Source organism: Cherax quadricarinatus, chromosome 51, assembly GCF_038502225.1.
Source record: "Cherax quadricarinatus isolate ZL_2023a chromosome 51, ASM3850222v1, whole genome shotgun sequence".
Classification (NCBI taxonomy): Eukaryota; Metazoa; Arthropoda; class Malacostraca; order Decapoda; family Parastacidae; genus Cherax; species Cherax quadricarinatus.
Genome location: NC_091342.1, coordinates 20,183,230 through 20,206,886, shown reverse-complemented (window position 1 = coordinate 20,206,886; position 23,657 = coordinate 20,183,230). Strand labels below are relative to the sequence as shown.

The window sequence follows — 23,657 nt, the reverse complement described above, 5'->3', positions numbered from 1 at the left end:
TGGACTGATTTGCATTAGAAATTTAAGACAAAATGCAGCAGTAGAATAAGGAAAGAAAAAGCAAATTACAGGTTATTTAAGGAAAGGTAAGGTTAATTATGTTTCTTTTTTATTATTACTGAATGAACACCGTATGAATTGTTCACAATATTTATATATGCATAAGTAATACTGTTAACAAACAGGTGATTGAGCTTGAAGAATTATAATTTTACAAGTGGGGAAAGACCCAAAAAATAAAAAAATAAAATAAAAAACTTCATAGAACGTTGAATTCTTGCAATAAATGTTCTATAGATATTTTCTTTTTTTATTTTTCTCACTTGTAAAATTATAATAGTCAAATTTTACATATACAGCTGTCTGAATTAACACTCAGAAAGAACCTAGTTTACAATTCATTCAAAATTTAGAGTGGAAAAAAGTCTACTTTAATCATCACTACTATAATTCAAAAGCCCACAGTTTTTTCAGTAACCTACAAACATATACTGGCATTTGTTTGTGGTGCTGTGTTACAAGGCTGACTATTTAATAAACAACAAATTGGAAATACAGAACAGATAATGGCCAATAGAATGAAAAAAAAAAAAAAAACAGACAGGGTATCCATCTCTTCCTTATTGGTCTATTAAAATGAAGTTTTACTGAAATAAATTAAAAATTCTTACCTGAAAGGATAAAAACTCTATGGCCATCTATATTGAAAGAGCTTTCATTCCTCTTCCAGTTTCATTACTACAATGTTTCCTTGTGTTTTACTATTAAAAATTATTAGTAGACATCAGCGTTAATATAATGAAATGCTTCAATTATAAATTTATAATTGATATATTTACAATTACAAAATGAAAAACTATTCACAGTAAAAGAAAAAGGAGCAACATGTACTCACAATGGCAAAAGATGGACAACTGAATGCCAGGATGAGGGTATACATGGGAGGTATGGAGGGCTAAGATGTATGATTGGCTGGGGACAAAGGGTGGGTGGAGCCTACTAAATCGGGCCACTACAATATACTTGCACATGATAAAATACCTCAGCAACTATCCAATACATGTTCTGTGCAAGGGAATAGTTGCAGGGTTCAAGCTTTTAATATGCATTAACAGTGTTGTGAGATTTTTTTAGTTATATATACAGGTATGGTAGTATAAAAGAACAGCAAGAGTTAAAAATTATACTATTATATTGATACAAACATTCTTTGGTTATCAGCTGCAGAGATATTTCTCAAAGGGTATATACACAGCTATTTAAAAATTGCTAAGCAATCTTTCCTGAGTGATATATAAACTCATTGCACCACTCACAATACCAAGCAAAAATTTAAAACACTATCTAAGTAGTAACTTACACTTAATGATCTGCACCACTTCTTTATGGTTGACTTGTGACACTATTGTTCCATTAACTTTGATGATAGAGTCACCCTTCTTAACTCCTGCTTGGGCTGCTGGTCCACCTACAAACAAATAAATCATAACTAATAATGCTGAACAATGAGTACACTGAAATATAAGACATATGAGAAAAGAGATCTACAATCTTAATGGGCTACTATTATTCACAATGCTCTCTGATAATACTCACATTCACCCAGTCATAAAACATTGTGATCCAGTGAAGCATAACACAATGTGAGCACCTCTCCATCACTCAAGTTTAAGCCACTATGATGTAATTGGTTTAGAAAACCCCAAAACATTTGTGCTACATTTGGAAATGTTCGCCAGCCAGTGGCTTCTTCAGTCCATAACAGAGAAGAATGGTGGAAGATGAGGAGGAGTTTGAGGTGATCAGTCCCTCAGCCACTAACTGGACTATGTGACCATAATCTCACCCTTGCTGCCATCATACTGGTAAGAGGCTCTTCATCCACGTAACCGGGTCTTTTCTCCCCGCCTTTGGATCAAACTCAATTGCTTCCATTTTGACACTCTGTACAACCTGTACAGGTTTAGTGCCTCCTCCTAACCATAATAATATTCGCCCTTGTCTATACAACTTGGAAAGGACAGAAGTTTAATGTAGTCATTAAGAGATATATACTAATTACAGAACAAGTAGTAGTAGGAGAGAGTAGTGGTGGGAGGAGAGAGTGAGTAGTGGTAGGAGGAAAGAGTGAGCAGTGGTGGGAGGAAAGAGTGAGCAGTGGTGGGAGGAAAGAGTGAGCAGTGGTGGGAGGAAAGAGTGAGCAGTGGTGGGAGGAAAGAGTGAGCAGTGGTGGGAGGAGAGAGTGAGTACATAAGAACATAAGAAAGGAGGATCACTGCAGCAGGCCTGTTGGCCCATACTAGGCAGGTCCTTTACAATCCATCCCACTAACAAAACATTTGCCCAACCCAATTTTCAATGCTACCCAAGAAATAAGCTCTGATAACTATCCACTCATTTGCAAGTCCCACTCAAATCCAACCCCTCTCACTCATATATTTATCCAACCTAAATTTGAAACTACCCAAAGTCCTAGCCTCAATAACCTAACTCATCAACTACCCTATTTCCAAACCAATACTTTCCTATGTCCTTTCTAAATCTAAACTTGTCTAATTTAAATCCATTACTGCGGGTTCTCTCTTGGAGAGACATCCTCAAGACCTTATTAATGTCCCCTTTATTAATACCCATCTTCCACTTATACACTTTGATTATGTAGTATAAACCGTGGTAATAAATACCAACAAGTTGGTTTAGAAAGACACGTAAGCAAACACTATGACATATTTATTAGAAAACGTTTCGGTCCTGGGACCTTGATCACTTCTAACATACAGAGGTAGAAAGACATTATATATATAGGCGGAGAGTGAGGTGTGACACACGTGACCTGAGGAATGTCATAAGAACATAAGAACATAAGAATGGAGGAACACTGTAGAAGGCCTACTGACCCATGCGAGGCAGGTCCTTATCAAAACAACCTCTGCCTATGATGAGGACGGGTAGACGTTGAAATCATGTGACTCCTGTGTTGTTGGGTTAGTGGTGCTTAAGTATCATGTATGCCAATGTTTTTGAAATTTTATAGTTTCCAGTGTTGCGTTCTATAGTGTCGGTGACGGCGATTAGTGAGGCTTCTAGGCACCGTCGGCGTCTGAGGTCTGGTTCGGTGAGAACGAGTTGTGCCTCATTCCAGTTCATCAAATGTCCCGTGGAGTCTCTGTGGAGGACACAAGCGTACCTTACATCGTCTCTGTTAGAGGCATTTGATGCTCATTCAAGCGGACTGCAAGATCTCTGCCTGTCTCGCCTACATATTTCTTGGGACAGAACCCACAGGGGATAGTGTAGACGCCTGCTGTAGAAGTTAGAGGTGTGGGGCTGCGTTTCATAGTGAGGTCTTTGATAGATGATGTGTTTATGGTGGAAACGTTGATGTTACTCATAGCAAGTGCCCGGCGAGTATTCGTGGCAACATCACCACATGGGAGTACATACTATGAACTGCTTAGGGGGCTGTTCCATGGGCAGTTTGTTGAGAATAGCTTGTGCCTTAAGTCTGCAATCTCGGATGAAGAAAGATGGGAACTGAAGACGTGTAAAGGCTTGTGTTATGTAAGTGCATTCTTCTTCTAGAAAACAAGGGCTGGAGATGCGAAGAGCTCTCAAGAAGAAGCCAATAAGGACTCCTCTCTTAGTGCGGGTGTCTTGGTGTGAATAAAAGTGTATAAGATCGTCCTTTTCTTCAAAAGGCTCGTAGCATCTTACGAAAATCAGAACAAGGCAAAAAACTACTTAAACTTTTACCAGGTCAACCGAAACCAGCACGTCTGTATGGCCTTCCTAAGACACACAAACCTGGCATCCCACTACGGCCTATCACTTCGGGCATAGGGAGTGCACCACACAGACTAGCCGGCCACCTTGCCAAATACCTTTCAGCGCTTCTGGGCACCATCAGTCAAGCCCACCTCAAGCACTCAGGTGACCTTCTCTCCCGAATTTCCAACCTGAATGTCAAAAACAAAAGCATGGCTTCCTTCGATGTCACAGCCCTCTTCACCAACGTTCCTACTGACGCTGCAATCAACATTCTGAGACAGAGGCTCACTGAAAACCACGACCTCCCTTTACCTCTTCTAGACTTCATCAATCTAGTGGAACTTAAGTGTTAATTTCAACTTCTTCATGTATCAGGACAACTGTTACAAACAGTGCTTTGGGATGGCAATGGGCAGCCCGCTCAGTGCTGTGCTTGCCAACCTCTTCATGGAAAACTTGGAGACAGAGAAATTCAGCACCCTCATTCCCAACACCGTTACCTGGCTAAGATACGTTGATGATGTATTGGTTTTCTATCCGAGACGTCTCAATATCCAGGCCCTTCTCAACAAGATCAATACAGTTGAACCATCAATAAAGTTTACACTTGAACTCGAAAATGATGGCAAACTTCCTTTCCTCGACGTTCTACTGTGCAGATCTCCCGACAGTGACAAACTTCTCTTTAAAGTGTATAGAAAACTTACCAACAAGGACGATCTTATACACTTTTATTCACACCAAGACACCCGCACTAAGAGAGGAGTCCTCATTGGCTTCTTCTTGAGAGCTCTTCGCATCTCCAGCCCTTGTTTTCTAGAAGAAGAATGCACTTACATAACACAAGCCTTTACACGTCTTCAGTTCCCATCTTTCTTCATCCGAGATTGCAGACTTAAGGCACAAGCTATTCTCAACAAACCGCCCATGGAACAGCCCCCTAAGCAGTTCATAGTACTCCCATGTGGTGATGTTGCCACGAATACTCGCTGGGCACTTGCTATGAGTAACATCAACGTTTCCACCATAAATACATCATCTATCAAAGACCTCACTACGAAACGCAGCCCCACACCTCTAACTTCTACAGCAGGCGTCTACACTATCCCCTGTGGGTTCTGTCCCAAGAAATATGTAGGCGAGACAGGCAGAGATCTTGCAGTCCGCTTGAATGAGCATTGAAATGCCTCTAACAGAGACGATGTAAGGTACGCCTGTGTCCTCCACAGAGACTCCACGGGACATTTGATGAACTGGAATGAGGCACAACTCGTTCTCACCGAACCAGACCTCAGACGCCGACGGTGCCTAGAAGCCTCACTAATCGCCGTCACCGACACTATAGAACGCAACACTGGAAACTACAAAATTTCAAAAACATTGGCATACATGATACTTAAGCACCACCAACCCAACAACACAGGAGTCACATGATTTTAACGTCTACCCGTCCTCATCATAGGCAGAGGTTGTTTTGATAAGGACCTGCCTCGCATGGGCCAGTAGGCCTTCTACAGTGTTCCTCCATTCTTATGTTATGTTCTTATGACATTCCTCAGGTCACGTGCGTCACACCTCACACTCCGCCTATATATATAATGTCTTTCTACCTCTGTATGCTAGAAGTGATCAAGGTCCCAGGACCGAAACGTTTTCTAATAAATATGTCATAGTGTTTGCTTACGTGTCTTTCTAAACCAACTTTGATTATATCTCCCCTCATTCTCCGTCTAACAAGAGAATGTAATTTAAGAGTCTTCAATCTTTCTTCATAAGGAAGATTTCTAATGCTATGTATTAATTTAGTCATTCTACGCTGAATGTTTTCTAACAAATTTATATCCATTCTGTAATATGGAGACCAGAACTGAGCTGTATAATCTAGGTGAGGCCTTACTAATGATGTATAAAGCTGCAGTATAACCTCTGGAATTCTGCTGCTTACACTTCTTGATATAAATCCCAATAGTGGTGGGAGGAGAGAGTAGGTAGTGATAGGAGGAGAGACTAGTGGTGGGAGGAGAGAGTAGTGGTGGGAGCACTGAGTAGTGGTGGGAGCACTGAGTAGTGGTGGGAGCAGATAGTAGTGGTGGGAGCAGAGTATAGTGGTGGGAGTAGAGAGTAGTGGTGAGAGCAGAGTAGTAGTAGTGGAAGCAGAAAGTAGTAGTGGAAGCAGAGTGTAGTGGTGGAAGCAGTGTAGTGGTGGAAGCAGTGTAGTGGTGGAAGCAGTGTAGTGGTGGGAGTAGAGAGTAGCTGTAGGACTTTCTTCTCTCCCAAAACTCTCTACACCTGTAAAATTTCCTGTTGTTTGCCTTCCCTATATTCCCAGTCTCCCAAATCTTGACACCCTCTGTTCCTTAGACCTCAAATTTCCTTTGTGTCAAACTAATACCCTTTGTAGTAATCTATTTCAAACCTTTCCCTACCACTGACGCTTCTGGAGATTACTCCATTTCCTGCTCCTTTTGTCCTCTCCAATATTTTGGAGAAGCTGGCTGCTCTCTTTCTGACAGACTAAAAGAATACAGAAGTGTTAGCCTTGCCAATACTAACAAGGCTCTTTTCTGTCATGTTAAAGGTCCTGGTTATCCTACTAACTGGTCCTCTGCCAGAACTGCCTACCCTTCTTCTAGCCTTCACAGATACCTTCTTGATAAAGCATTCCTTATACGTAACTTTCCTAATATAAATCTCAGTCTTGGCTTTGCTACTGTAGATGCCTGTCTTTCTCATTACACTGTCAAATTCTCCAAACAGAACACTTGTGACTTGTCCTGATCTTTATCTCCTCCTCTCCTTTCCTAAGGGGTTTTGTCCCGTTAGGATTAGGTCCTATCCTCGTGGGCCATTAGCTCTCCTGAAGTGCTCCTGTTTTCTCTTGCTCTTAGACTACTTCCACTATTACTTCTACTATGACTATGTTGCAGCATGCAAAGAGTATGTAACCTTTAGTCAGAGTATGCCCACATTCTCACATAGGCTATCTCCCCAACCAGCGAACCAGGCACTAAGGGTCTGACGATCGGGGCCCCATGATCAGATCAGTACCTAGGTTCAGCCGATCATAATGTGGATCTGGCAATTGTGAAGGTGACATGGTTACCACTCACGTTTTCACCCTTGTCATTTTCATTCTGATGCTGGGTGAAGCACAGTTGTCTCTTGTCTCTTGGCTGCTGTTCTGGCTTGACTACCATGGCGTGCTAATACCTATTTGCTGTAAATAGTGTATATAGTGTATATACTTCTGTTTATACTTGGTGAAGGAAAATACAATTCAAAGTTTTCTGTCGTGTTTATTTTGCTCCAAGCTCCCTTTTCACACCCAGGATATAGGCCTTGATTATCTGGGTCGTAATATATGTCTTCACTAAGTTTCCACCATCTTTCCCTTTTTCACTACCACTACTACCTTCTATTGCCACCTGTTGCACTACTTTTTCTTCCACTACCACTACCACCACATACATCACTACTACTACCACTTTAATACTATACCCTCCTCTCATTACACTACTCCCGGCCCTGCCCTCCTCATATATATTCTGGCTCCCTTCTCTTCGTGCTTCTGCGTGACTAGCTAATGATCCAAGTCAGACTGAAATGTCATCATACATTTCAGTCTCCTACGTGCAGGTTATTTGTGTACTGTTCCAGTCACAGTATCACATCTTTCTGTTTTTTCCTTCATTACATGAAAAAGCCCAACTGCATATTTTGTTTCCTGTGATCATTTTGCAATCTTCGGGCAAGGCACCAACTACTGTTTACGTTCCCAAAACCAAGACTCCCACAATCCCCTAATTCTTCAGAGCTGACAGCAAATAACTTTTATGCTTCTCAAACATAAGGATTGGATTATCAGCTATTTTAGGGATCATGATGATGATATGAAGGATGTTGCTGAAAGATACCTTGCAGGAAAAAAAAAGTAAAGTTTTCCAGAATCCTCTAGTTTCAGAAAAGAAAATATTAATACTGTATAAGGGACAACTATATGAAAAAGTCAATGAGTTTCTGATGGTATAGTACATTTGCACTGCATTTCAACCAAAATATTTTAACCCTTTGACTGTCGAGACCCCAAATCCTGAAGTGTCTGTCGCAAAATGTTAAAAAAAAAAATTATTATTTTCTCTTAGGAAATGACAGTCTTTCCCCGGTGGTAATGACACCAAAAGTACAAAATTTGATGGAAAACTTATGGAATTACACTCACAAAGTTAGTGATCTCGGTGATATATACACATCGGCGATTTCGCCCACTTAGAGCCCTATTTTCGGCCAATTACATTGTTCCAGTCGACCAAACTCATAGCTATTTCTTTAGAACCCCATTTGTTCTATTGATTGAGTACAAGAAACTGCCCATTTACCAATTTCAACTACCTAATAAAGTGGTCAGAAATTGGCAATTTGGCCAATTTCACACAAATTAAAGATGCCAATTTCAAAATAGAGTCCAGAATAAACAATGCAGACATTCCTGGCACTTAAATAACGTTTTCTCTGTTCATCAGTCATGTCTCCAGGCCCCTCTTATAATTACTCTTGGTTTCTATTTTGAATTTTTATTCACACAAAAAACTGATTTACTGTTATGCAGACTACTGCATTATTGTAATAATTGCATAAATAATGTCAACCCATTCGTGACTGTGTATTAGAATGGCTAGTTGGACACTTATTGGATGGTGATGTCATTTGTTTACTCTTGAACATCAGCAAAAATCAAACATTTTGGCTACTTTGAGCTCAATTTCAAGGTCCTTTTCATCAAGAAACCAATCAAAATTATCTCTATTTCTTTAATATGTCTTCCATTCTATCAAATGAGACAAGGAAAAACGAGAATACAACCATAAATACTATACGAAAATACACTTCAAAGTCAGCGTTTTAATCCAAAAACATGGCCTTTTTTTTTTTCTCATTATGCACTGTGTGCTGCAGGATTTTTTTTATACTGCGCACACTGACCACATAGACCCATTCTCTCACACGTGGGCCTACCAGCTTTCTCCTGCTTGATTTGAACCCGCTAGAATTTTGGAGTATTAATACATCACCGACACTGGCTCGCAAGACGTATATATATATGACACCGACAGTCAAAAGGTTAAACCTTCTACATAACACAAATAGCACTGTCAGTTAGCTGTAAATGAAGCATACAAGTTATTTCACATCTACTATACTACTGCTGTGCATTCAACATGGTGCCAAAATCAATATAAACATTAACTTCTTGGCTACCTGAAGTTACCAAAAATCTCTTTTAAATTCTTATGCTCAGAACTATTAACCCTTAACCCTTAAATGGTCCAAATGTATATGTATGTTCTCTCGAGTAGCGCCCCAAACGCATATATACGTTTCCTTTGTCATTCATTCAACACTGGCACAATAAGCCTGAGTTGCCTAGACATAAGAGAATGGGTGTGCGCACTCACTGTGCGCCATATGAAAAAAATTGGGGACGCCTGGGTACCATATGCTCTTATTTCCTATAAAAAAAAAAAAATTCTCAAAAAATTCGGAGCGCTACGCGAGAGAACGTATATATATGTTTGGACCGTTTAAGGGTTAAACTGCCAATAGGGCTAAAATGAAAGTGCACTGTAATTCCAAAATATTTTTTGAAAAAAAAAAAAAAAAAAAAAAAAAAAAAAAAATCGGCTTTGATTTTACATGGTTTAACCCTTTGAGGGTCCGTCCCGTAGATCTACGGCTTTACGTTCAGGGTCCAAACCGTAGATCTACGTCATGAGCTCAGCTCACTCTGATAAACTGTGAGTGGTACATTTGGGCCTAGATATGAGAGAATACATCTATGTGGTATGTGTGCACCACATAAAACAGATCCTGCAGCACGCTGTGTATAATGAGAGAAAAAACTGAAATCATGATTTTTCGATTAAAACAGCGACTTTGCAGTGTTTTTTGTATGTTTTTTATAGTTCTATTTGCAATTTCTTGGTCTCATTTGATAGAATGGAAGACATATTACAGAAATAGAGATGATTTTGATTGGTTTTAGCACTGGAAATGGCTTGAAACTGAGCTCAAAGTAGCGGAAATGTTAAATTTTTGCCTATATTCAAGAGTAAACAAACGACCTCACACGTCTAATACACGCCAGCTGGTGGGTCTAATATGCATTCACAAATATGGTGATGATATTTATACAATTATTACAGTATTGCATAACAGTAAATTTTCAATTTTTTGGTGTGAATAAAAATTCATTATGTTAATAAAAAATCAAAATGGAATTTATTTGTAAAGCCTCAAAACGTAACTAATGAACAGAGGAAATGTTAGTTTAATTCCAGGAATACCTACATTGTTTATTCTGGACCCTATTTTGAAATTGGAATATTTTGAACTTTATGCTAAATTGGCCAAATAAACAATTTCCGATCACTTTAATTTGTAGTTGAAACAGTTGGCTTGGCGATTTCTTGTACTCAATCGATAGAATAGAAGTAATACTAGTGAAATAGCTAAGAATTTGGTTGACTGGAATAATGTAATTGGCCTAAAATGGGAGTCAAAGTCGGCAAAATCGCCGATTCGTAAATATCGCTGACACATCAAAATTCGCGAGTGCATAATTTCGTCAATTTTCCATCAAATTTCGTAATTTTTGTTTTATTACCTTCACAAAAAGATTCTCTACCATTTCATAAGAAAAAATAACAAATTTTTTTTTTTGAAAATTATTGGACACTGGGGCACCACTTCAGATTTGGGCCTTGGACCCTGAAGGGGTTAAAAAATGAAAAGTAAGTTAAAACTTACCAAGAAACAGTTGTTTGAAGTTTCTGAAAGTGACACTCATATAATACCATGGTTGCATCCTGAACACTTGCAACTGCATTTATTAGTGATTTGGCCACTTTTTTCCATTTTTTCTTTTCAAAACATAGATATGTAATTTTTTTTTTTTTTTCAACAAGTAGGCAGTCTCCCACCGAGGCAGGGTGACCCAAAAAAGAAAGAAAATCCCCAAAAAGAAAATACTTTCATCATCATTCAACACTTTCACCACACTCACACATTATCACTGTTTTTGCAGAGGTGCTCAGAATACAACAGTTTAGAAGCATATACGTATAAAGATACACAACATATCCCTCCAAACTGCCAATATCCCAAACCCCTCCTTTAAAGTGCAGGCATTGTACTTCCCATTTCCAGGACTCAAGTCCGACTATATGAAAATAACCGGTTTCCCTGAATCCCTTCACTAAATATTACCCTGCTCACACTCCAACAGATCGTCAGGTCCCAAGTATCATTCGTCTCCATTCACTCCTATCTAACACGCTCATGCACGCTTGCTGGAAGTCCAAGCCCCTCGCCCACAAAACCTCCTTTACCCCCTCTTTCCAACCCTTTCGAGGACGACCCCTACCTCTCCTTCCTTCCCCTATAGATTTACATGCTTTCCATGTCATTCTACTTTGATCCATTCTCTCTAAATGACCAAACCACCTCAACAACCCCTCTTCTGCCCTCTGACTAATGCTTTTATTAACTCCACACCTTCTCCTAATTTCCACACTCTGAATTTTCTGCATAATATTTACACCACACATTGCCCTTAGACAGGACATCTCCACTGCCTCCAACCGTCTCCTCGCTGCTGCATTTACCACCCAAGCTTCACATCCATATAAGAGTGTTGGTACTACTATACTTTCATACATTCCCTTCTTTGCCTCCATAGATAACGTTTTTTGACTCCACATATACCTAAACGCACCACTCACCTTTTTTCCCTCATCAATTCTATGATTAACCTCATCCTTCATAAATCCATCCGCCGACACGTCAACTCCCAAGTATCTGAAACCATTCACTTCCTCCATACTCCTCCTCCCCAATTTGATATCCCATTTTTTTTTATCTAAATCATTTAATACCCTCATCACCTTACTCTTTTCTATGTACACTTTCAACTTTCTACCTTTACACACATTCTCAAACTCATCCACTAACCTTTGCAGTTTTTCTTTAGAATCTCCCATAAGCACAGTATCATCAGCAAAAAGTAACTGTGTCAATTCCCATTTTGAATTTGATTCCCCATAATTTAATCACACCCCTCTCCCGAACACCCTAGCATTTACTTCTTTTACAACCCCATCTATAAATATACAGTGGACCCCCGCATAGCGACCTTAATCGTGCAAGAGGGCTGGTTGTTATGCGAAATGTTCGGTATGCGAATGAATTTTCCCCATAAGAAATAATGGAAATCAAATTAAACCGTGCAAGACACCCAAAAGTATGAAAAAAAAAATTTTTACCACATGAAATGTTAATTTTAATACACACAAACTGAAAAAGGCATGCACAATTACATGACACTTACTTTATTGAAGATCTGGTGATGATTGATGGGATGGGAGGAGGGGAGAGAGAGTGTTAGTGTTTAGAAGGGGAATCCCCTTCCATTAAGACTTGAGGTGTCGAGTCCTTTTCTGGGGTTACTTCCCTTCTTCTTTTAATGCCACTAAGACTGGACTTCTTTCGCACAACATATCTGTCCATAGTGGCCTGTACCTCTCGTTCCTTTATGACTTCCCTAAAGTGTTTCACAACATTGTCAGTGTACAGGTTGCCAACACGGCTTGCAATAGCTGTGTGAGGGTGATTTTCATCCATGAAGGTTTGCACTTCAAGCCACTTTGCACAGATTTCCTTAATCTTTGTAGTAGGCAACTTCTTCAATTTCTCTCTCCCCTCCTCTGAACCAGTTTCCTCAGGTCTGGCCTCTTGCTGTTGAAGTTGATCTATCAGCTCATCAGTGGTTAGTTCTTCATTGTCCTCCTCCACCAACTCTTCCACATCATCCCCACTAACCTCCAACCCTAAGGACTTTTCCAATGCCACAATGGATTCCTCAACTGGCATAATCCTCTCAGGGTTAGCCTCAAACCCTTCAAAATCCCTTTGGTCTACACATTCTGGCCACAGTTTCTTCCAAGCAGAGTTCAAGGTCTTCTTAGTCACTCCCTCCCAAGCCTTACCTATAAGGTTTACACAATTGAGGATATTAAAGTGATCTCTCCAAAAGTCTCTTAGAGTCAGTTGAGTTTCTGAGGTCACTACAAAGCACCTTTCAAACAGAGCTTTTGTGTACAGTTTTTTGAAGTTTGCAATAACCTGCTGGTCCATGGGCTGCAGGAGAGGAGTGGTATTAGGAGGCAAAAACTTCACCTTAATGAATTTCATGTCCCCATAAAGTCGCTCTGCCATGTCTGTAGGATGACCAGGGGCATTGTCTAACACCAGGAGGCACTTAAGTTCTAATTTCTTTTCAGTTAGGTAATCTTTCACATTGGGGGCAAATGCATGGTGTAACCAGTCATAGAAAAAGTCCCTAGTGACCCATGCCCTCCACAGCACACACAAATTCTCCTTGAGGACATTCTTTTGCCTGAACGGTCTGGGAGTTTCAGAGTGATACACTAATAAAGGCTTCACTTTGCAATCACCAGTAGCATTGGAACACATCAACAAAATAAGCCTGTTTTTCATAGGCTTATGTCCTGGGAGTGCCTTTTCCTCCTGAGTAATGTAGGTCCTGCTTGGCATTTTCTTCCAAAACAGGCCTGTTTCATCACAATTAAACACTTGTTCAGGTTTCAGTCCTTCACTTTCTATGTACTCCTTGAATTCCTGCACATATTTTTCAGCTGCTTTGTGGTCCGAACTGGCAGCCTCACCATGCCTTATCACACTATGTATGCCACTACGCTTCTTAAATCTCTCAAACCAACCTTTGCTGGCCTTAAATTCACTCACATCATCACTAGTTGCAGGCATTTTTTTAATTAAATCCTCAAGCAACTTCCTAGCCTTTTCGCTTATGATCGCTTGAGAGACGCCATCTCCTGCTAGCTGTTTTTCATTTATCCACACCAATAACAGTCTCTCAACATCTTCCATCACTTGCGATCTCTGTTTCGAAAACACAGTTAAACCTTTGGCAAGAACAGCTTCCTTGATTGCCTTTCTGTTGCCCACAATAGTAGAGATGGTTGATTTGGGTTTCTTGTACAACCTGACCAGGTCGGCGACACGCACTCCACTTTCATACTTATCAATGATCTCTTTCTTCATCTCTATTGGAATTCTCACCCTTATTGCTGTAGGGTTGGAACTAGAAGCTTTCTTGGGGCCCATGGTCACTTATTTTCCAGATAAAGCACCGAAAACACTGTAATAATACGAAATATTCCGATTGTATGCTTGGATGTTACCGCGGAGGCTGGCTGGTAAACAATGCCACCGGCGGAACATATGAGGCTGGCTCAGGCCGCACATTGGACGCGTCTCGGACGAAGGGCGGTGAGCGGGTTTTTGGGCGGTATGCGAGGCAAAATTTTTGCGATCAAAGCGACCGGTATGCGGATTGTACGGTATGCGATGCGTATGGTATGCGGGGGTCCACTGTATTAAACAACCATGGTGACATTACACATCCCTGTCTAAGACCTACTTTTACCGGGAAGTAGTCTCCCTCTCTTCTACACACCCTAACCTGAGCCTCACTATCCTCATAAAAACTCTTTACAGCATTTAGTAACTTACCACCTATTCCATATACTTGCAACACCTGCCACACTGCTCCTCTATCCACTCTATCACATGCCTTTTCTAAATCCATAAATGCAATAAAAACTTCCCTACCTTTATCTAAATACTGTTCACATATATGCTTCAATGTAAACACTTGATCTACACATCCCCTACCCACTCTGAAGCCTCCCTGCTCATCCGCAATCCTACATTGTCTTACCTCTAATTCTTTCAATTATAACCCTACCGTATACTTTTCCTGGTATACTCAGTAAACTTATTCTGCTCTAATTTTTACAATCTCTTTTGTCCCCTTTCCCTTTATATAAAGGGACTATACATGCTCTCTGCCAATCCCTAGGTACCTTCCCCTCTTTCATACATTTATTAAACAAAAGTACCAACCACTCCAACACTATATCCCCCCTGCTTTTAACATTTCTGTCATGATCCCATCAGTTCCAGCTGCTTTACCCCCTTTCATTCTACGTAATGCCTCACATACCTCCACCACACTTACATTCTGCTCTTCTTCACTCCTAAAAGATGGTATACCTCCCTGGCCAGTGCATGAAATTACCGCCTCCCTTTCTTCCTCAACATTTAAAAGTTCCTCAAAATATTCTCGCCATCTACCTAATACCTCCCTCTCCCCATCTACTAACTCCCCTACTCTGTTTTTAACTGACAAATCCATACTTTACCTAGGCTTTCTTAACTTGTTTAACTCACTCCAAAATTTTTTCTTATTTTCATTAAAATTTCTTGACAGTGCCTCTCCCACTCTATCATCTGCTCTCCTTTTGCACTCTCTCACCACTCTCTTCACCTTTCTTTTACTCTCCATATACTCTGCTCTTCTTATAACACTTCTGCTTTGTAAAAACCTCTCATAAGCTACCTTTTTCTCTTTTATCACCCCCTTTACTTCATCATTCCACCAATCACTCCTCTTTCCTCCTGCCCCCACCCTCCTATAACCACAAAATTCTGCCCCACATTCTAATACTGCATTTTTAAAACTATTCCAACCCTCTTCAATATAAATATATATATAAATATAAATATAAATATATAAATATATAAATATATATATATATATATATATATATATATATTTATTACCCACCAAGGCAGGGTGGCCCGAAAAAGAAAAACTTTCACCATCATTCACTCCATCACTGTCTTGCCAGAAGGGTGCTTTACACTACAGTTTTTAAACTGCAACATTAACACCCCTCCTTCAGAGTGCAGGCACTGTACTTCCCATCTCCAGGACTCAAGTCCGGCCTGCCGGTTTCCCTGAATCCCTTCATAAATGTTACTTTGCTCACACTCCAACAGCACGTCAAGTATTAAAAACCATTTGTCTCCATTCACTCCTATCAAACACGCTCACACATGCCTGCTGGAAGTCCAAGCCCCTCGCACACAAAACCTCCTTTACCCCCTCCCTCCAACCCTTCCTAGGCCGACCCCTACCCCGCCTTCCTTCCACTACAGACTGATACACTCTTGAAGTCATTCTGTTTCGCTCCATTCTCTCTACATGTCCGAACCACCTCAACAACCCTTCCTCAGCCCTCTGGACAACAGTTTTGGTAATCCCACACCTCCTCCTAACTTCCAAACTACGAATTCTCTGCATTATATTCACACCACACATTGCCCTCAGACACGACATCTCCACTGCCTCCAGCCTTCTCCTCGCTGCAACATTCATCACCCACGCTTCACACCCATATAAGAGCGTTGGTAAAACTATACTCTCATACATTCCCCTCTTTGCCTCCAAGGACAAAGTTCTTTGTCTCCACAGACTCCTAAGTGCACCACTCACTCTTTTTCCCTCATCAATTCTATGATTCACCTCATCTTTCATAGACCCATCCGCTGACACGTCCACTCCCAAATATCTGAATACGTTCACCTCCTCCATACTCTCTCCCTCCAATCTGATATTCAATCTTTCATCACCTAATCTTTTTGTTATCCTCATAACCTTACTCTTTCCTGTATTCACCTTTAATTTTCTTCTTTTGCACACCCTACCAAATTCATCCACCAATCTCTGCAACTTCTCTTCAGAATCTCCCAAGAGCACAGTGTCATCAGCAAAGAGCAGCTGTGACAACTCCCACTTTGTGTGTGATTCTTTATCTTTTAACTCCACGCCTCTTGCCAAGACCCTCGCATTTACTTCTCTTACAACCCCATCTATAAATATATTAAACAACCACGGTGACATCACACATCCTTGTCTAAGGCCTACTTTTACTGGGAAAAAATTTCCCTCTTTCCTACATACTCTAACTTGAGCCTCACTATCCTCGTAAAAACTCTTCACTGCTTTCAGTAACCTACCTCCTACACCATACACTTGCAACATCTGCCACATTGCCCCCCTATCCACCCTGTCATACGCCTTTTCCAAATCCATAAATGCCACAAAGACCTCTTTAGCCTTATCTAAATACTGTTCACTTATATGTTTCACTGTAAACACCTGGTCCACACACCCCCTACCTTTCCTAAAGCCTCCTTGTTCATCTGCTATCCTATTCTCCGTCTTACTCTTAATTCTTTCAATTATAACTCTACCATACACTTTACCAGGTACACTAAACAGACTTATCCCCCTATAATTTTTGCACTCTCTTTTATCCCCTTTGCCTTTATACAAAGGAACTATGCATGCTCTCTGCCAATCCCTAGGTACCTTACCCTCTTCCATACATTTATTAAATAATTGCACCAACCACTCCAAAACTATATCCCCACCTGCTTTTAACATTTCTATCTTTATCCCATCAATTCCGGCTGCCTTGCCCCCTTTCATTTTACCTACTGCCTCACGAACTTCCCCCACACTCACAACTGGCTCTTCCTCACTCCTACAAGATGTTATTCCTCCTTGCCCTATACACGAAATCACAGCTTCCCTATCTTCATCAACATTTAACAATTCCTCAAAATATTCCCTCCATCTTCCCAATACCTCTAACTCTCCATTTAATAACTCTCCTCTCCTATTTTTAACTGACAAATCCATTTGTTCTCTAGGCTTTCTTAACTTGTTAATCTCACTCCAAAACTTTTTCTTATTTTCAACAAAATTTGTTGATAACATCTCACCCACTCTCTCATTTGCTCTCTTTTTACATTGCTTCACCACTCTCTTAACTTCTCTCTTTTTCTCCATATACTCTTCCCTCCTTGCATCACTTCTACTTTGTAAAAACTTCTCATATGCTAACTTTTTCTCCCTTACTACTCTCTTTACATCATCATTCCACCAATCGCTCCTCTTCCCTCCTGCACCCACTTTCCTGTAACCACAAACTTCTGCTGAACACTCTAACACTACATTTTTAAACCTACCCCATACCTCTTCGACCCCATTGCCTATGCTCTCATTAGCCCATCTATCCTCCAATAGCTGTTTATATCTTACCCTAACTGCCTCCTCTTTTAGTTTATAAACCTTCACCTCTCTCTTCCCTGATGCTTCTATTCTCCTTGTATCCCATCTACCTTTTACTCTCAGTGTAGCTACAACTAGAAAGTGATCTGATATATCTGTGGCCCCTCTATAAACATGTACATCCTGAAGTCTACTCAACAGTCTTTTATCTACCAATACATAATCCAACAAACTACTGTCATTTCGCCCTACATCATATCGTGTATACTTATTTATCCTCTTTTTCTTAAAATATGTATTACCTATAACTAAACCCCTTTCTATACAAAGTTCAATCAAAGGGCTCCCATTATCATTTACACCTGGCACCCCAAACTTACCTACCACACCCTCTCTAAAAGTTTCTCCTACTTTAGCATTCAAGTCCCCTACCACAATTACTCTCTCACTTGGTTCAAAGGCTCCTATACATTCACTTAACATCTCCCAAAATCTCTCTCTCTCCTCTGCATTCCTCTCTTCTCCAGGTGCATACACGCTTATTATGACCCACTTCTCGCATCCAACCTTTACTTTAATCCACATAATTCTTGAATTTACACATTCATATTCTCTTTTCTCCTTCCATAACTGATCATTTAACATTACTGCTACCCCTTCCTTTGCTCTAACTCTCTCAGATACTCCAGATTTAATCCCAATATATATATATATATATATATATATATATATATATATATATATATATATATATATATATATATATATATATATATATATATTTTTTCAGACCATATTTACAGGATGCTTAATGCTCAATAATTAATTATTTATGAGAACAAAATTTGCGACAAATAGTTTTCTCAGTAAATAACAAAAAAAGGCACAATACCGTGACTGGAACGATACACAAATAACCCGCACATAAAAGAGAGAAGCTTACAACGGCGTTTCGGTCCGACTTGGACCATTGACAAAGTCACACTGTGTGACTTTGTCAATGGTCCAAGTCGGACCGAAACGTCGTCGTAAGCTTCTCTCTTTTATGTGCGAGTTCTCTCAGTACTTTTGTTTTTATTCTTTTCCTGTATACACTGCACACTCATTATGCAGACACTATACACTTGAGTTCATGAAACTCCTCAAAGCAGGGTTCCATGCACATTGAAATTTTGCAAGTTTTACACATCAATCATGTGTCCCTACATTTCCCTGTTTTTTCTGGGCATTTTTCTTCTTCTCAGTAGAAGAAAGTTGTGTTATGTAGTGCTTCAAAGCTCAACAGGAATTTCCTTGCTTAACCCTTTGAGGGTCCATCCAGTAGCTCCACGGCTTAGAAGCCATGGTCCAAGCCGTAGTTCTACGCCATGAGCTCAGCTCACTCAATAAGCTGTGAATGGTAAATTTGGGCCTAGTTATGAGAGAATGGATCTATGTGGTAAGTGTGCACCACATAAAACAAATCCTGCAACACGTAATGCATAATAAGAAAAAAAACTGCGATCAGGTTTCTGGATTAAAAGAGCGACTTTGTGGTGTATTTTCGTATGGTATTTATGGTTGTATTTGTGGTTTCTTGGTCTCATTTGATAGAATGGAAGATATATTACAGAAATAGATGATTTTAATTGGTTTTAGTACTGAAAATAGCTTGAAATTGAGCTCAAAGTAGTGGAAATGTTTGATTTTTGCTGATGTTCAGGAGTAAACAAATGACATCACACATCCAAGTCAATTGGTGGGTCTAATATACATTCACAAATGTGCTGATATTATTTATACAATTATTACAATACTGCATAACAGTAACTCTTCTATACAGTGGACCCCCGGTTCGCGATATTAATCCGTTCCTGAGAGCTCATCGTAAACCAAAATTATCGGAAAGCGAATCAATTTTCCCCATAAGAAATATTATTTATTTATTTTTTTTTATTATCACACTGGCCGATTCCCACCAAGGCAGGGTGGCCCGAAAAAGAAAAATTTTCACCATCATTCACTCCATCACTGTCTTGCCAAAAGGGTGCTTTACACTACAGTTTTTAAACTGCAACATTAACACCCCTCCTTCAGAGTGCAGGCACTGTACTTCCCATCTCCAGGACTCAAGTCCGGCCTGCCGGTTTCCCTGAACCCCTTCATAAATGTTACTTTGCTTACACTCCAACAGCACGTCAAGTATTAAAAACCATTCGTCTCCATTCACTCCTATCAAACACGCTCACGCACGCCTGCTGGAAGTCCAAGCCCCTCACACACAAAACCTCCTTTACCCCCTCCCTCCAACCTTTCCTAGGCCGACCCCTACCCCGCCTTCCTTCCACTACAGACTGATACACTCTTGAAGTCATTCTGTTTCGCTCCATTCTCTATACATGTCCGAACCACCTCAACAACCCTTCCTCAGCCCTCTGGACAACAGTTTTGGTAATCCCGCACCTCCTCCTAACTTCCAAACTACGAATTCTCTGCATTATATTCACACCACACATTGCCCTCAGACATGACATCTCCACTGCCTCCAGCCTTCTCCTCGCTGCAACATTCATCACCCATGCTTCACACCCATATAAGAGTGTTGGTAAAACTATACTCTCATACATTCCCCTCTTTGCCTCCAAGGACAAGGTTCTTTGTCTCCACAGACACCTAAGTGCACCACTCACCCTTTTCCCCTCATCAATTCTATGATTCACCTCATCCTTCATAGACCCATCCGCTGACACGTCCACTCCCAAATATCTGAATACATTCACCTCCTATACTCTCTCCCTCCAATCTGATATCCAATCTTTCATCGCCTAATATTTTTGTTATCCTCATAACCTTACTCTTTCCTGTATTCACTTTTAATTTTCTTCTTTTGCACACCCTACCAAATTCATCCACCAATCTCTGCAACTTCTCTTCAGAATCTCCCAAGAGCACAGTGTCATCAGCAAAGAGCAACTGTGACAACTCCCACTTTATGTGTGATTTTTTATCTTTTAACTCCACGCCTCTTGTCAAGACCCTCGCATTTACTTCTCTTACAAGGGTCTTGACAAGAGGCGTGGAGTTAAAAGATAAAGAATCACACATAAAGTGGGAGTTGTCACAAGACAACCAAAAGTATGAAAAAAAAAAACTTTTACCACATGAAATATTAAGTTTAATGCAATAGAATAATTACAATAACAACAATAACAATAGAATAATAACAATAGAATAATTGACACTGACCTTAGGTTAGGTTAGGTTAGGTTAGGCCCTCCATTAGGACTTGAGGTAGCTTTTCCTTCTGAGTAATGTAGGTCCTGCTTGGCAATTTCTTCCAAAACAGGCCTGTTTTGTCACAATTAAACACTTGTTCAGGTTTCAATCCTTCAGCCTCTATGTACTCCTTGAATTCATGCACATATTTTTCAGCCGCTTTGTGGTCTGAACTGGCAGCCTCACCATGCCTAATCACACTATGTATGCCACTACGATTCTTAAATCTTTCAAACCAACCTTTGCTGGCCTTAAATTCACTCACATCACCACTAGTTGCAGGCAATTTCTTTACCAAATCGTCATGCAACTGCCTAGCCTTTTCACAAATGATCGCTTGAGAGATGCTATCTCCTCCTATCTGTTCTTCATTTATCCACATCAATAACAGTCTCTCAACATTTTCTAACGCTTGTTGTCGCTGTTTCGTAATCACCGTTGCACCTTTTGCAAGAACAGCTTCCTTGATTGCCGTTTTCCTGGTCACTATAGTAGAGATGGTTGACTGGGGTTTACTATACAACCTGACCACCACTTCCATACTCTGCAATTATCTCTTTCTTCATTTCAATAGTCATTAGCACCCTTGGTCTCGAAGGGTTGGCACTAGAAGCTTTCTTGGGGCCCATGGTGACTTATTTTGCAGAAACAAGCACCAAAAACAGTGATAATATGGATAATATAGAATGTACCGAATGTATCCTTAGATGCGCGCACACTGGCTGGCTTATAAACACTGGACACGTCTCGTACGAATTGTATCGCATACCGGGTTTTGTATCAGGAAGCGAGGCAAATTTTTTTCGATCAAATGCATCGGCTACCGGATTTATCGGATACCGATAGCATCGGGAACCGGGGGTCCACTGTATTTTTAATGTGAATAAAAATTCTTTATATGAATAAGAAATCAAAATGGAATTCATATGTAAAGCCTAAAAATGTAACTAATAAACAGAGAAAATGTTATTTTAGTGCCAGGAATGCCTGCAGTGTTTATTCTGGACCCTATTTTGAAATTGGAATATTTTGAACTTTGTGTGAAACTGGCCAAATTACCAATTTCTGATCACTTATTGGGCAGTTGAAAAAGTTGACTGGGCAATTTCTTGTGCTCAATCGATAAAATAGAAGTAATACTAGTGAAATAGCTAAGAATTTGATCGACTGGAATAACGTAATTGGCATAAAATAGGAGTCAGATTGGGCAAAATTGCCGATGAGTAAATATTTCTGACACAGTAAAATTCGTGATAGTGTAATTTCGTCAATTTTCCATCAAATTTTGTACTTCTTGTTTTATTACCTTCAGAAAAAAAGTCTACAATTTCATGAGAAAAAATAACAAAATTTTTGGAGGGGAAAAATCTTGGACTCTGTGGACAAGGCGTAGAACTACGGCTTCAACCCTCAAAGGGTTAATGGGGCATCTGTAGTAGCAGTAACTCTACCATCATATTCATGTAACTCCAAGTCTTCATTACTATCTTCAACAGTATAATCAGTGTGGGCACATAGTAAGTGGACAGTAGTCCATGGAGCGAGGGAATGTCAAAGATGAAACATGTTATGTTACTTTGAGGCAAACCGTTTCCAAAATACCCAGTGTGACAGACATTTTTTGTTGGAGCACACACCAGCAATGCAGGTCTACTTTATCCCATGTAAGTCTAATATTCCTGATCATGGCCATTTTGAGAGAGCTAGAATTTAAACGTCGAAATACGTGTGGCAGTATATGCACACCCATTGATTAACAGGTATGGCAGTTTAAGGGTTAACAGATATATAACCTTCGACATACCTTTGAAGAGTTTCGAGAGTTTATCTACTCTCTGAGCCCGGCCATGGGGCAGGCTCATCTGGTGCTTGCCTGGTCAACCAGGCTGTTGCTGCTGGAGGCCCGCTGCCCCACATATCTATCACAGCCTGGTTGATCTGGCACCTGGTGAAGATACTTGCCCAGTTTCCTCTTGAAGGCTTCTACACTGGTTCCAGCCGTGTTTCTGATATACTCTGGTAAGATGTTGAACAGTCTGGGACCCCAGATGTTGATACAGTGTTTCCTTATTGTCCCCACTGCACCCCTGCTCCTCACTAGGTTTATTTTACACTTCCTCCCATATCTCTCACTCCAGTAGGTTGTTATGGCAGTATGCAGATTTGGGACCAAGCCCTTGAGTACCTTCCAGGTACAGTATATATTATCATGTACCTCTCTCTCCTCCGCTCCAATGAATACATGTTCAAGACTTGCAGGCGTGCTTTACAGGTGCTTTACAGGCTCAGTGTGAGCCGCAAACAATCTCTGTATTTGTTCCAGCTCAGATATTTCTCCTGCCTTGAACGGGGCCATCAGGATTGAGCAATACTCTATGTGAGGGAGCACTAGCGATTTGAAGAGTGTCATCATCGGCATTATTTCCCTTGTACTGAAAGTTCATCTTCCTGGCTGTCATGATCTTTGTCTTGTTATGGTCTTTGAAAGAAAGGACTGCTGACATAATTATTCCTAGGTCTTTTACGTGTTCCTTACGTTCTATTTGGTGACCCTCTTGAGTTTTGTATACAGTACTCCTTTTGAGTTCTTCATTCTTTCCATACCTAAGCAGCT

General features: G+C 40.3%; 1 protein-coding gene across 7 annotated transcripts in view; it reads right to left on the bottom strand.

Annotated features, from left to right (window-relative positions):
• Window positions 1–23,657, bottom strand: part of LOC128694541 (rho guanine nucleotide exchange factor 11) — a 474,507-nt gene that overhangs the window by 424,596 nt on the left and 26,254 nt on the right. For all 7 annotated transcript variants that reach the window (XM_070095938.1, XM_070095936.1, XM_070095939.1 and 4 more), the window contains exon 3: window positions 1,361–1,468. In XM_070095938.1, the coding sequence (XP_069952039.1) occupies window positions 1,361–1,468 (108 nt within the window). The remainder of the gene's footprint in view (window positions 1–1,360; window positions 1,469–23,657) is intronic.